Source organism: Jaculus jaculus, chromosome 1 (genome assembly GCF_020740685.1).
Source record: "Jaculus jaculus isolate mJacJac1 chromosome 1, mJacJac1.mat.Y.cur, whole genome shotgun sequence".
NCBI classification, from domain to species: Eukaryota; Metazoa; Chordata; class Mammalia; order Rodentia; family Dipodidae; genus Jaculus; species Jaculus jaculus.
The window spans coordinates 327,959,874-327,974,561 of NC_059102.1; the positions used below are offsets into that span (position 1 = coordinate 327,959,874).

At 47.2% G+C, this 14,688-nt stretch overlaps 1 protein-coding gene across 1 annotated transcript in view; it reads left to right on the forward strand.

Annotated features, from left to right (window-relative positions):
- The window catches only part of Tlr5 (toll like receptor 5), a 33,156-nt gene extending 19,506 nt beyond the window's left edge, over window positions 1–13,650 (forward strand). The window contains exon 2 of the mRNA XM_004653238.3: window positions 10,774–13,650. Coding sequence (XP_004653295.2) covers window positions 10,778–13,354 — 2,577 coding nt within the window. The 5' untranslated portion in view covers window positions 10,774–10,777 and the 3' untranslated portion in view covers window positions 13,355–13,650. The remainder of the gene's footprint in view (window positions 1–10,773) is intronic.
- The last annotated feature ends 1,038 nt before the right edge of the window (window positions 13,651–14,688 follow it).

Below are 14,688 nucleotides of genomic sequence, written 5' to 3' on the forward strand. Positions count from 1 at the left end.
TACTGATTTTTGGTTTGCCTTGTTCTTCTTTTTCCAAGGCTTTAAGGTGAAGCATTAGGTCATTTACTTGCGACCTTTCTAATTTCTTAATATAGGCACTTAAGGCTATAAATTTACCTCTTAGAACTGCCTTCATTGTGTCCCAGAGATTTTGGCATGTTGTGTTCTTATTATCATTTGACTCTATAAATTTTTTGATTTCCTTCTTGATTTCTTCATTGACCCATTCATCATTTAGTAGTATACTGTTGAGTTTCCATGATTTTGTGTATGCTCTATAGCCTTCCTTGCTACTGATTTGTAGTTTAATTCCATTGTGGTCAGATAGAATGCAAGGAATTATTTCAATTTTCCTGAATTTGTTAAGATTTGCTTTGTGTCCTAATATATGGTCTATTTTAGAGAATGTTCTATGTGCTGCTGAACAGAATGTATATTCTGCAGCATTTGGATGAAATGTCCTGTATATTATCTGTTAGGTCCATTCCTTCTATGACCTCATTTAGTCCAGATGCCTCTCTGTTTATTTTTTCCCGGGATGACCTGTCAATTGATGCGAGTGGGGTGTTAAAGTCACCCACCACCACTGTGTTTGGTGTTATCTGTGACCTTAGTTCTAATAGTGTTTGTTTGATGAATTTGGGAGCCCCCATGTTAGGTGCATATATGTTTAGGATTGTAATGTCCTCCTGTTGGAGTGTGCCCTTAATCAATATAAAGCGACCTTCCTTATCTTTCTTGACCAACGTTGGACTGAAGTCTACCTTGTCAGATATTAGGATAGCAACCCCTGCTTGTTTTCTAGGCCTATTTGCTTGAAACACCGTTTTCCAACCTTTCACCCTAAGATAATGTCTATCCTTTGTAGAAAGGTGGGTTTCTTGGAGACAACAAATTGTAGGATCCTGCTTTTTTTTTGTTTTGTTTTTTGTTTTTTGTTTTTTGTTTTTTTCGAGGTAGGGTCTCACTCTGGTCCAGGCTGACCTGGAATTAACTCTGTCATCTCAGGGTGGCCTTGAACTCATGGCAATCCTCCTACCTCTGCCTCCCGAGTGCTGGGATTAAAGGCGTGCGCCACCACGCCCAGCGGATCCTGCTTTTTAACCCAGTCTGCAAACCTATGTCTTTTGGTTGGGGCATTGAGGCCGTTGATATTAAGAGATATTATTGAAAGGTGTGTATTTATGTTTGCCATTTTGTGTGTGTGTGTGGTTCCGGTTCTACCTGAGCTCTCTTGTGTTAACTAGGATTTGATTATTGCTTGTTTTTTCCAGGTTCCTTATATGTGTGCTTTTCCTTTTCTTCAGCATGGAGGATCCTATCAAGTATTTTCTGTAGAGCTGGTTTTGTCTTCAAATACTCCTTTAACCTGCTTTTGTCATGGAATGTCCTTATTTCTCTGTCTATTTGAGTGGATAGCGTTGCGGGATAGGTTTCTTAACTACCTAACTTGGCTTATATGGTGCTGCCATTGTTATTCTATTCCTCTCCTTTTCTCTTTGTGCTACAGGTAACAGTTTTGAGTGCTATATTGTCGCCCCATTTTTTTCTATAAGGTGTGTGTGTGTGTGTGTGTGTGTGTGTGTGTGTTTTATATGGTACAATGAGAAATTTTTTTGGTCTGTCTGTTTGTTGGTTGAAGACATGTCACCCAGGGTAGCCTCGAGCTCTCTCAATCTCCAATAAAATCAGGACTTCACCTCTCAAGGGTGCGATGATAGGTGTGCCCCTGCAGTGACTTAAGGTATCAGAGAGTGGGTATATGAACACATGAGTGCTAGGGATTGAAACTAGGGCCTTGTCCATGCGAGGTAGACTGACTACAGAAATAATTTTACATGCTGCTTTTAAAAATGTATTTACTTGCAAGCACAGAGAGAAGAGATACATTCACATAGAGAGAAAAGGTGCACTAGGTTCTCTAAACAAGGCAGATGTACTCCAGGTGCACGCACCACTTTTTGCATCTGGCTTTACGTAGATACTGGGGAGCTGACCCAAGGTCTTTAGGCTTTGCAGGCAAGTGTCGTAACCACTGCGATATCTCTCCAGCCCTACATGCTGGTTTTCCCCACTGTTTCTTGAGACAAGCCAACAGACTGGCCTTTGTCTTAATATGGGACAATGAGAGTGAGGAGGACAGAGAGAGTTGATACACCAGGGCCTCCGGCCACTCCAGCTGAACTCCAGATGCGTGTACCATCTGTGCGCATGTGTGACCTTGCGCTTGCATTACCTTGTGTATCCAGCTTACGTGGGACCTGGAGAGTCAAATATGGGTCCTTAGGCTTCAGAGGCAAGTGCCTTAACCACTAAGCCATCTCTCTAGCCTACATGTTGCTGTTTATTTGTTTTTTTAGAGAGAGTGAACAAGAGGGAGAGTCAGGAGAGAGAGAATTGGTGCACCAGGGCCTCAGCTCCAAACCCTTGTGCCACCTAGTGGGCAAGTGTGAGCTTGTACTTGCCTCACCTTTATGCCTTTGGCTAATGTGGGATCTGGAGAGGAGAACATGGGTCCTTAGGCTTCACAGGCAAGCACCTTAACCACTAAGCCATCTCTCCAGCCCATATGTTGCTTTTTAATTGGCTTTATAATAAGGATTTGTGGGCACATGGCCTCAGGTGTTCACTCCTTTCCCCCTGCCTTTGAAATGTGTTCTCTTTTGATGGTCTTGGTAGCTGTGGCAGTCAGGGTTGCATTGCTGGCAGAAATCACCCTACCAAGAGCAGCTTGTGGGGAAAAGAGTTTGTTTTAGCTTACAGACTTGAGGGGAAGCTCCATGATGGCAGGGAGAAACAATGGCATGAGCAGAGGGTGGACATCACCTTCTGGGCAATATCAGATAGATAACAGCAACAGGAGAGTGTACCAAACACTAGCAAGGGGAAACTGGCTATAATCCCCATAAGCCTGCCTCCAACAATACACTGCCTCCAGGAGGTGTTAATTCCCAAATCTTCATCAGCTGGGAACCTAGCATTCAGAACACCTAAGTTTATGGGGGGGGGGGGGCACCTGGATCAAACCACCACAGTAGCATTCCCTAAAGGTTAGGACCCAACCCCTCGACTTGGAGAGAAGCAAGCAGCCACTGCACCTAGGTTTCCCCTGGACCCTGCTCCACACACTGTCAACCATCTCACCCTTGGCTGGCCTCAGCTACTCAGAGAGTTGGGTTCTGGACCACTTGGCCTTCTCTCGGGGGCTCTCCTTACATCCACGCACTCACTCTTGCTGTAGAGACATCCTTCTTGGATGCTCATCCGTCTGAAACAACTTTTTTTTTTTTAATTTTATTTATTTATTTGAGAGCGACAGACACAGAGAGAAAGACAGATAGAGGGAGAGAGAGAGAGAATGGGCGCGCCAGGGCTTCCAGCCTCTGCAAACGAACTCCAGACACGTGCGCCCCCTTGTGCATCTGGCTAACGTGGGACCTGGGGAACCGAGTCTCAAACCGGGGTCCTTAGACTTCACAGGCAAGCGCTTAACCGCTACGCCATCTCTCCAGCCCCGTCTGAAACAACTTTGCTGCCTGATGCTCATCTTCAGGGTAGGTTTGCCCCATGCTGGTGCTTGGTCAGTGTTGACATCCACCCACTGGAGCCTCTGACTCCCATTCCAGGACAAATGCTGGCTGCTGCTTCCTTCCACACTGTCGGCAGAGCCTCCTGAGGCTCCTGACGCCTCTTCACACCTTTCCTGACATTTGACCCACAGAGTTCTTCAGAGGTAAATATGTAGCTGTTTTATTTATTTGTTTCTTTGTTAGTCAGTTTTTTTTTTCAGTCTCATGTAGTTCATGCTGGCCTAAACTTACTGGACACCCGAGGATGGCCTTAAATGTCAGATTCCCTTTCCTCAAACCTCCCAAGTCTATGCTGTCATTGTAATGGAATGTGAACTGGACAATTTTCTGTGAAATCTACCTGTTCAGCCGGTTTTATCCTTCTTACTCACTTTAATTTTAGCTTCTATACTATGGCCTTGAAAACTCAGTATCTGGGGATATATGTCATTTATGTCTGTCAGTCATTTTTACCACAAATTCAAGGTCAAGCCACCCAGTTCAGTGGTTGTAGTTGAAGGCCAACATTGAACCATTCACAAAAAGACAGAATTGAAAAGAAATTTCACTCCGCCGTTCAGAGCTGACTTTCTCACTCCGGGGTCCCTGCAGGGATTTCTGTCTGGTTACATAAGATGAGAAACCAATCTGATACCTGAGTGCCAGCAAGACCGTCAGGACCTGGGGGCCATGCCGGCTCGGTCGTACAAATTGGTGGCTCAGCAGCCGAGCACACTTGTCTGAAGTCACTTAAAATCCTCATTGGAGAAGTCACAGTTTCAGTTCTCTTTTCTTCTAGAACAGAGGTCAGAAAACTGTGGTCTGAATTTGGACTACAAAGCTTAAATACTTACCATCTAGCCCCTTATAGAAAAATGACCCCTGTTCTAGAACATACACTGTGGTAGATATTTTCCTGTTCACTAAAGGCTCTCTGCCTCACATTGAGGTCATAAGGCTGTGGGAAAACAGTGAAATCTCTGAGCCTGGGTACAAAATGTGGTTTGTGGTGCAAATGTACAATTTCAGAGGGCAGCAACTCAAAGCTTCCAGAAAATTCTCAAAGTTACGTATGACCTCAGAACATGAGAAGCACTGTAGTATGATGTCTGCATGCAAGAACCTGTACGTCCTCAGGTGTGGCAGTGAGGCCAGCTCTCTTTCATCCCTGGTAGGCCAAGGTAGAATTTATGTCACACTCTAAGATGTAAAAAGGTTACTTCAAATGTAATGGGGGGGTGGCCCTGGAGAGATAGCAGTTAAGGCACTTGCCTGCAAAACCAAAGGACCCTGGTTCAATTCCCAAGGGCCCACTTAAGCCAGATGTACATGGGGGTGGATATACATGGAAGTTCATTTGTGTACCCCTTCTGTGATTCCTGGGCACCCTGGAGCCACTGCACATCGGTTTCCCAGGGGCTTCCAGGAAGCTGGGGAGCAGGGTCTTGAGTAGCCCTGAGTGCGATAGGAAGAAACACCTGGAGATGGTGACAGCGGACAGCTCACTACTTGTTAGGGGAATGGGCTCATAAGCGTTCATGTAGTGGTGGGGAAAGGTATGGGGTACGGGTTACAGGGGGATTGGCTGCGTGAGGGCTGCTGGCTGATACCTCATTAACATACAGGGTTAGGGAGGGGGTACAGGTCACATGGCCACAGGGGAAACCGAAACCTAAGACTTATCAGGACATTCAGGTGCCCCAGGTGGGGGAGGAAGGGTGTGGGGGGAGGGGCCAGAGGCCTTGCTCCTGCTGGTCTCAAGGTGAGGTTAGCAGGGTCTAGGCCTGCTGCAGCACCCTATGGCCTGGGGCTCTTAGTTGCACCTGACAGTTCAGGCCTGCTTAAACCTCCCGTGGCCTGGGGCCCTCAACTGTGCCCAGCACTCCTCTCTCTCTCTCTCTCTCTCTCTTTCTCCCTGCCTCTTCCTCTCTCTTGCTCAAATAAACAAATAAATAGAAATAAATATTTTTAAAAATTAATGAGAAGGGACTGGAGAGATGGCTTAGCGGTTAAGGCACTTACCTGTGAAGACTAAGGACCCAGGTTTGTTTCCCCAGTACCCATGTAAGCTAGATGCACAAGGGGATGCATGCATCTGGAGTTTGTTTGCAGTAGCTGGAGGCCTGGTGTAACCATTCTCTCTCTCCCTCCCCCCCTCTCTCTCTCTTTCTGCCCCCTCAAATGAATAAATAAATAATATTTTTAAAATTTTTTAATGAGGGGACTGAGGAGATGGTTATTAGTATAGAGCTTTGCTTGCCTCATAAGCATAGGGACCCAAGTTTGATCCTTATACCCACATCAAATGTCAGACACTGGACTTACTGTACTCCCAGCCCTGGGGAGGCAGAGGCACCCCTGGAGCTCACTGGCCAGTCAGCCCAGCCTAATTGGTGAGCTTCGGGCCAGTGAGAGACCCTGACTCGACAACAGGTGGACATCCTACACAAGAAACAAGCCCCAGATTTGTCCTCTGGCCTCCACACCCACGTACATGCGTGCACATACACCTGCACACAGTTATGCTCACACGCAATAATGCACGCATGCCTGCACGTGCCGCACACACAGTAAACATTTTAATAAGTGACGATGAAAGAAATTGTATCTTGATACAGATAGAGCCTCCCGTGGCCATTTGTTTTCCTCCATGGGCGACAAGGCCTGATGTTTCCCATTCCTACCTCGGCTGAAGCACATCTTCCCAGTCTCCACTCCAGGTGCCACTTGGGGCTCAAGTTTCCTGCCGCGTTCCTTGATCGGGGCTGTCAGGAAACATGGAGCTCTATTAGGACCCATTGCAATAACTGCTCTCACCTCCGCCCCGTGCCTCCATCTCTCTCCTCGTAGGTGTCAGTCTCCCATTCTAGGCTTGCTCTGTCAGCCTTGGCTTAGGTTGTCAGTGCTCTGGGAAAATCTGCAGGGTTGGAGGGGTGACGGTCCCCTTGAAGCTGTCGGGTACGGTAGCATGACAGCAGCGCACCCCCCACCCCCCAACACACACACACACAGGGCGCCTGAGGGAGCCTGTCCCAAAGCTTCAGTGCCTCTGAAGTACCGCGCCCTCACCCGCTCTGGTGGGGTTCTATTTGCTTTCAAGGATTCCTCCATTTGCCTGTTGAGTTCATGTTAAATGTCTGTCTCCATTTCCAAAATGGGAGCTCCCCACCACGTGTGTCAGGGTCATTAGTTGTGAAGCCTATTCAAAGCCACGAGAAATTCATCGAGAGAAAGTGCCGGCTTCATGTCGGTTACCCCACCTCGCCGTCCACAAGAGCAGCAATCACAGGGCGTTCACAAAGGTGCTGGCCTCGCAGACATAAGGCCTGAGTTCAATCTTTTAACACACATCAAAATCCTGAGCATGAGAGCCTGTGTTTGTGATCTCAGCCCTGGGAAGGCGGGTCCCTAGGGATCGCTAGTCAGCCGCTGTTGACTAATTCTGGGCTCCAAATCAATAGGAGGCCCTGTCCAAAAAAAAAAAAAAAAAAAAAAAAAAATGTGGACAGCATTCCTAAAATAGAAGACACTGAGGTTGTACACTGATGTCCACACCCATGCACATGCATCTGCACACACAAATACACGCATGTATACATGCATGCAAAAGGAGACAATAACAAACCGCGGATATGTAAGGAATAAGACAAATTTGAAGAATTCCTAGATTAAACATTATTTGAAGTATTCCAGCTTAAGTAGTCATCAGGGTGCCAATGCTGAACTGGAGGCTTTTCTTCCCTGGGCCACAGCACTGTGAGACCCAAACCTCCTGCTTGTCTAACAATACTTAAACTTAAATACTTAATACTTCACAATATTGTAATAAAGTGTGTAACTATAACCCGTCAACATATGCATATAGTTTTAAATAGTTCAATATACTATAATGACCAGGATATAAAAGACAAGAACCAAAAGGGGAGGAAAAATTATAATGCATTGTGATATTTTTCCTCATGTGAATAGTTGGACCCAGCTATAAAAGACAAAGGAAGTTAGTCAGGCAGCACACATGTAAAGAATAAATGGATGTAGGCCAGTTCCAGGCGCGGTGGCGCATGCCTTGAATCCCAGCACTTGGGAGGCAGAGGCAGGAGGATCACCATGAGTTCGAACGAGGCCATCCTGAGAATACATAGTGAATTGCAGGTCAGCCTGAGCTAGAGCAAGACCCTACCTCAAAAAAAAAAAAAAAAAAAGAAAGAAAGAAAGAAAGAAAGAGCAGTAAGATAACATTCAACTGAAACTTCACACGCTCGTTATGCCTGACATTTCAAAATGAAGGCCAAGCAGACATGCGCACACACGAGACCCAGTGAGCTGTGTGCCTCGCGTTCCTCCAGGCAGGATGGGCCATCGTAAGGGACTTTCTGACGTGGGGAATGGCACTGTGTAAAGCGGAAAACTGAACAAGGAACACTCTTCCCTGGGTGGACAGGCAGCTGTGGTGCTGGAAATTTCGGCACGCACCGCAAAAGCACACCACGCACTTCGCTGACCTGCACACGGCATGAGGTTGTGAGGTCACCTGGGCGGTTTCCACCTCTGCAGATGCGCAGCAAGACAGCCTACATGTGTGCTTTGCCACTGATGTTACAACATTGTGACAACCCAAAAGCCATGCTAATAAAATTATAAAGTGCTCCCAAGGGGGCAACTGTCCCCATCATGATCTCTGGTACATATAAAAATGTCCAGGTAAAAACCAGTTCTCCCTGTCTGTCTGTCTGGTTGACTCTGACTTGCCCTTCTCATTCTCTCTCTCTCTCTCTCTCTCTCTATGTGTCATTCAAAGTGTTTGCATCACTTTGGGGATTGACATAATCAGTTAGAAGAGACAGAATATGTAAGTAAAGGTCCAGAATGTACAATCAGAAGTGCACAAGATATTAAGGGACCGGGGGATGGAGTTTGGTTGCTAGAGTGCTTGCCTAGCAGGCACAGAGCCCTGGTTTCAGTCCCCAGCACCTCATAAACCAGCCACAAGAATACAAGCCTGTAATCCCATACTAAGAAGGTGGAGGTAGGAGGGTCAGTAATTCAAGGTCGTCTTCGGCTGCATAGCCAGTGCCTCCCAAGTGCTGGGATTACAGGCATGCACCACCATGCCACCTCTGGACAAGAGAGTTGTTTCAAACAGAAAGTTTGGGGAAGGCTCTTTGAGGACTGTTTGTGGTGGTTTGATTCAGGTGTCTCCTATAAACTTAGGTGTTCTGAATGCTAGGTTCCCAGCTGATGGAGATTTGGGAATTAACACCTCCTGGAGGGAGTGTATGTTGGGGACGGGCTGATGAGGGTTAGAGCCAGTTTCCCCATGCCAGTGTTTGGCACACTCTCCTGTTCCTATTGTCGACCTGATGTTGGCCAGGGGGTGATGTCCACCCTCTGCTCATGCCATCATTTTCCCCTGCCATCGTGGAGCTTCCCCCTCGAGCCTGTGAGCCAAAATAAATCTCTTTTTTCCCACAAGCTGCTCTTAGGTGGGTGATTTCTGCCAGCAATGCGACCCTGACTGCACCACTGTTGATGTGAGATTCAGCCACATGAGGAACAGAGAGGGTTTTGTGTGGAAGTAGCCTGTGCCAAGCTCTGAGGTCAAGCAAAGGTCAGAATGGCAGAACCAAAGCGGAAGGGACTGCAAATGGTAGACTTGAATTTCTCTGAGGGGCAAGTCCTTTGAAGTTCCCCTCCTCACAGCACCTGGCACACTGTTACAAACGGCTCCAGGCACCTTTAGGGGCAGTTCTGCTTCTGTCTCACATGCCAAGCAAATGCCCAGCCCAAATGGGTGGCGAGCTCCTTGCTGAATTTCTGCAGGTGGCGTGTCTCTACTTATTTTTGTGTGCTCACGCAAGCGTGTAGCAGGTGCTGGGTGCATTTCATTATGCTGATCCAATCTGATCCTGTGGACATGACATGAACTACTGTCTGATGGGCTGCACAGTGTCTAGAATCAGCCCAGATCGGTGGAGACGGGCCAGTGGCCCACACAAATGAAGGTGAAAACCTCACCAAGCTTACTATCCACTCCTCAGCTGACCTCTGTGGGCACCCTGGCTGAACTGAAGTAAAATGTGTCTCTTCCCGTGTTGTTTCCAATCTCCCTTAGCAACTCTTGGATAAATGAACACAGTTACTATGAAAAATGGGTGAAAGTGCTGGGTGTTTTATGTTCATGTACATGTGGTGTATGTGTGTGTTAGTATGTACACAGGTACATGTGTGTATGCAGGTGCTCATGTGTTTGTGTACAAATAGAAGCCAGAGTTTGACACTGGATAGCTTCCTCAATCACTCTCCATCTTATTTTATTTGGGGGGGAGGGGTTCGAGGTAGGGTCTCACTCTGGCCCAGGCTGACCTGAAATTCACTATGTAGTCTCACGGTGGCCTAGAACTCATGTTGATCCTCCTACCTCTGCCTCCCGAGTGCTGGGATTAAAGGCGTGTGCCACCACGCCTGGCTTCCATCTTATTTTTTGAGCAGGGTCTCTCAGCGAACCAGGAACTGACTAACTCAGCTAGACTAGCTAGCAGCAAGACCCAGGGACCGTCCTGTCTCCTCCTCCCCAACACTAAGATTACATATGCATGCCACAAACCTTGACTTTTAAAAAAGAAAAATTTAATTAATTTATTTGTGCAAGAGGGAGAGAGACAAAGAGGCAGATAGGTAGAGAATGAGCACGCCAGGACCTCTAATGAACTCCAGACACATGTGCCACTTTGTGCATCTTGTTGAATTGGGTACGGGGGAATCGAACCCGAGTCCTTTGTTTTTGCATGCAAGCACCTTAACCACTAAGCCATCTCTCTAGCCCTGAGCCTTGAATTTTATGTGCGTGCTAGGAACCTGAACTCAGGTGCTCATGCTTTTACAGCATCCCCCAGCCCCTGTTATGTTTGTATGGTGCTGGCATTGGACCCAGTGTCTTGACTGTGCGAGGCAAGCACTCTACCACTGGCTACATCTCCAGCATGGGAAAAGTACCAGTGTCCAGTGTGTAGAAAATACAGCATTAAGTGCCCGGTAGAAAGATGGTGAGATGGCTTCATCTCCATCAAGCACCATCTTGTCTATTGCACATGGATGGAGTCAGACGGACAAGGAGCTCTGAGGGAGGAGGCAGACCCTGAGTACTCAGGATCCACTGGCAGTCCCATGGGCTAAGATGCTGTGTTTCCGTTCTCTTTCTCCATAGGGTCATGGCAGGTCACCTTGGCCTTCTCTTAGGAGCAGTACTCATGGCCAGTCTCATGTTCGGGGTTTCTCCCTGCTCCTCTGATGACCAGACGGCCTCATTCCGCTTTTGCAACCTCACCCAGATCCCCTGGGTTCCCAGTGCCATTGTGAACCTGCTGCTCAGCTTCAACTATATCAGGACAGTCAACGCCACATCGTTTCCCTTCCTGGAGCAGCTCCACCTGCTGGAGCTCGGCACCCAGTTTACCCCCTTGACTATTGGCTCAGAAGCCTTCAGAAACCTGCCCAATCTTAGGATCTTGGACCTGGGTCAAAACCAGATTGCTGTCTTGCATGTGGATGCTTTTCAGGGGCTGACTCATCTGCTTGAACTTAGACTGTTCTCCTGTGGTCTTTCTGATGCTGTGTTAAGAGGTGGTTACTTCAGAGAGTTGAGTTCTTTAACTCGCTTGGACCTATCCAGAAACCAGATTCATAGCCTCCACCTTCACTCCTCATTTCAAGAACTGCATTCCTTGAAGTCCATAGACTTTTCTCTCAACCAAATATCCACTGTATGTCAGAATGATCTCAAGCCCTTGCAAGGGAAAAGTCTCTTCTTTTTCAGCCTCAGAGATACCAGCCTGTACAGCAAAGTCTTGGTGGACTGGGAGAAATGCATGAACCCATTCAAAGATGTGAGGCTAGAAACGCTTGATGTTTCCAGCAATGGCTGGACAGTGGCCATCACAAGGAACTTCAGCAATGCCATCTGGGGAAGCCAAACTTCCTCTCTGATTCTTGCGCACCACATAATGGGCTCCTCATTTGGTTTCCATAACATCAGAGACCCTGACCGGAACACGTTTGCGGGTCTAGCCAGCAGTTCGGTGATACACATGGATCTTTCACATGGGTTTCTCTTTTCCTTGAACCCCAGAGTGTTTGAGGCACTGAAGGACCTGAAATTGCTGGACCTTTCCCACAACAATATAAACAAGATTACAGATGAAGCATTTTATGGACTTGACAACCTCCAAGTTCTCAATGTGTCTTATAACCTTTTGGGGGAACTGTATAATTCTAATTTTGATGGGTTGCCTGAGGTAGCCTACATTGATCTTCAAAACAATCATATTGGGATAATTCAAGACCAAGCATTCAGATCTCTGAAAAAATTACATACCTTGGATCTCCGTGACAATGCTCTTAAAACCATTTATTTTATTCCAAGCATACCAACTATATTCCTTGGTAACAATAAACTTACTACTTTGCCAAACATCAGCTTAGCAGCCAACTTCATTCACTTATCAGAGAACAGACTAGAGAGCCTGACTGACCTCTACCTTCTCCTCCAAGTCCCACAGCTCCAAATTCTCATTCTTAACCAGAACCGCCTTTCGTCATGTTACCCAGGTCAAATCCCCCCAGAGAATCCCAGCTTGGAACAGCTGTTCCTTGGAGAAAACATGTTGCAACTCGCCTGGGAAACTGGCTCCTGCTGGGATGTTTTTAAGGGGCTTTCCCATCTGCAAATCTTGTACCTGAATGATAACTACCTCAGTTTCCTTCCTCCCGGAGTGTTCAGTGGCTTGGTTGCATTAAGGGGCCTCAGCCTTGGCTCTAACAGGCTGACGGCCCTTTCTCCTGACAGTTTGCCTGATCATCTGGAGATCCTAGACATCTCCAGAAACCAGCTCTTCTCTCCAGATCCTACTGCATTTGCTTCTCTTAGTGTCCTGGACATAACTCATAACAAGTTCGTGTGTGAGTGTGAACTCAGCACATTCATAATTTGGCTCAACCAAACCAACATCACCATCTTTGGCTCTCCTGCAGACATCTACTGTGTGTACCCTGACTCACTGCTAGACACTTCGCTCTATAGCATTTCCACAGAGGGTTGTGATGAGGAGAAAGTCTTACAGTCCCTAAGGTTTGCCCTTTTCATCTTGGCCACTGTCACCTTAACCCTGTTCCTTGTCACCACTGTCGTAATCACAAAATTCCGGGGATTTTGTTTCAAGTGTTTGAAAACCATCCATAGGCTGGTGTTCAGTGATGGGGCCCGGGGATCAGAGTTTGATAGCTACAAATATGATGCCTATTTTTGCTTCAGTAGCAAAGACTTTGAATGGGTGCAGAGCGCTTTGCTGAAATACCTGGACGCTCAGTATAGTGACCGAAATAGACTCAACCTGTGCTTTGAAGAAAGGGACTTTGTCCCAGGAGAAAACTACATTGCCAACATCCAGGCTGCCATCTGCAGCAGCAGGAAGACTGTTTGTCTGGTGAGCAGACACTTCCTTAGGGACGGCTGGTGCCTGGAAGCCTTTAGCTACGCCCAGAACCAGTGTCTGTCGGATCTCAGCAGTGCCCTCATCATGGTGGTGGTGGGGACCCTGTCTCAGTTCCAGCTGGCGAGACATCAGACTGTCAGAGGATTTATCCAGAAGCGGCAGTATCTGAGGTGGCCTGAAGATGTCCAGGACGTTGACTGGTTTCTCCATAAACTCTCCCAGAGCATACTAAAGAAAGAAAAGGGGGAGAGGGAAGACCGCCACATCCAGCTACAAACCATAACAACCATCTCTTAGTCAAAGGAGCCATTTGGAACTGACCTCAAGACAAAAATAACTCTTCACTTTGTATGTCTAAAAGTCACTGCCTGCATGTGGGGGCAGGGAGGTCCTTCCCAGGGCCTTTTTTCTGTCTTTTTACTTTGTTTGAAGTCGTCTCACTCTAACCCAGACTCACTTGGAACTCTTTCTGTAGCCCAGGCTGGCCTCGAGCTCATGGTAATCCTCCTACCTCAGCCTCCAAAATACTGGGATTAAAGGCATGCGCCACCTTGCCTCTTCCCAGGGGTCCTTTTCTGACTAGAAAATCAACACCACCCTCTTGATTTTCATGTCAACACACACTGTTTTGTCTCACTGAACTCCAAGTGGAAAGTAAGAGACCTAGAAAATTGCCACTGCCTCTATAGATTCCCACTCATCTTTGATTGCCTTTCAGACCCAATAGGACCGTTCTCTTCTGTTGTACTGAATACTGAGTCTCTCCTAGCCATGGTGAGGGCACTTTTGAGACATTAAAAGTGGCTTCATGCTTTCTGAGGAGTTAGTTCAAAAGTGGCTACAGCCAGCTGGGCGTGGTGGCTCACGCCTTTAATCCCAGCACTCGGGAGGCAGAGGTAGGAGGATCACCATGAGTTCGAGGCTACCCTGAGACTACAGAATGAATTCCAGGTCAGCCTGGGCTAGAGTGAGACCCTACCTCAAAAAAGAAAAAAAGTGGCTATAGCCAAAAAAGAAAAGAAAAGTAGAATGCAAATGGCAGAGACGTGCTTCCTTCTCAGGCAATGGGATCCAAGCAAGTACTGGGGGCGAGTCTTACCCCAATTTAGGGCTAAGCAGGCCCTAAGGAAGCCAGGTACAAATGATACCATCCCCGTGCCCCCAGGGCATTTCCTTTTATGACCTTCTGCCCCTCTGGGTCTTACTTTAGAGGGCCATGACCACCTTTTGCATGGGACCTTTCAACCTGGCCCCCAGGGCCTTCCGTAAGTTAACACTAGCCTCCCTTCTCCACTTTGTATGGCGCCTCATTCATCAACTGCGCAACAACCGTGGGACGAGCTCGGATTTGCACCCAGGTCTTTCACTGTGCTGGGATTGTGCTGCTTATTGGCCGCGTGACTTGAGCATGCCACAGCAGTGCCGGGTCCTGCGTCTTACCTGCAGTCTTCCTGAAATCTACCTCGCAAAGATGCTGTGAAAATTCGCTGGAAAGAACTGTCAGGGCTTCTCTGATCTTTTCCTTGGTTGTACTAATTGCCATGAGAGAGGATGCACGTTAAGAAGTCATGATTTCTTTGAATTTGGATTGTTGGTTTGGGGTTTTTTTTTATATATATTAATTATATATA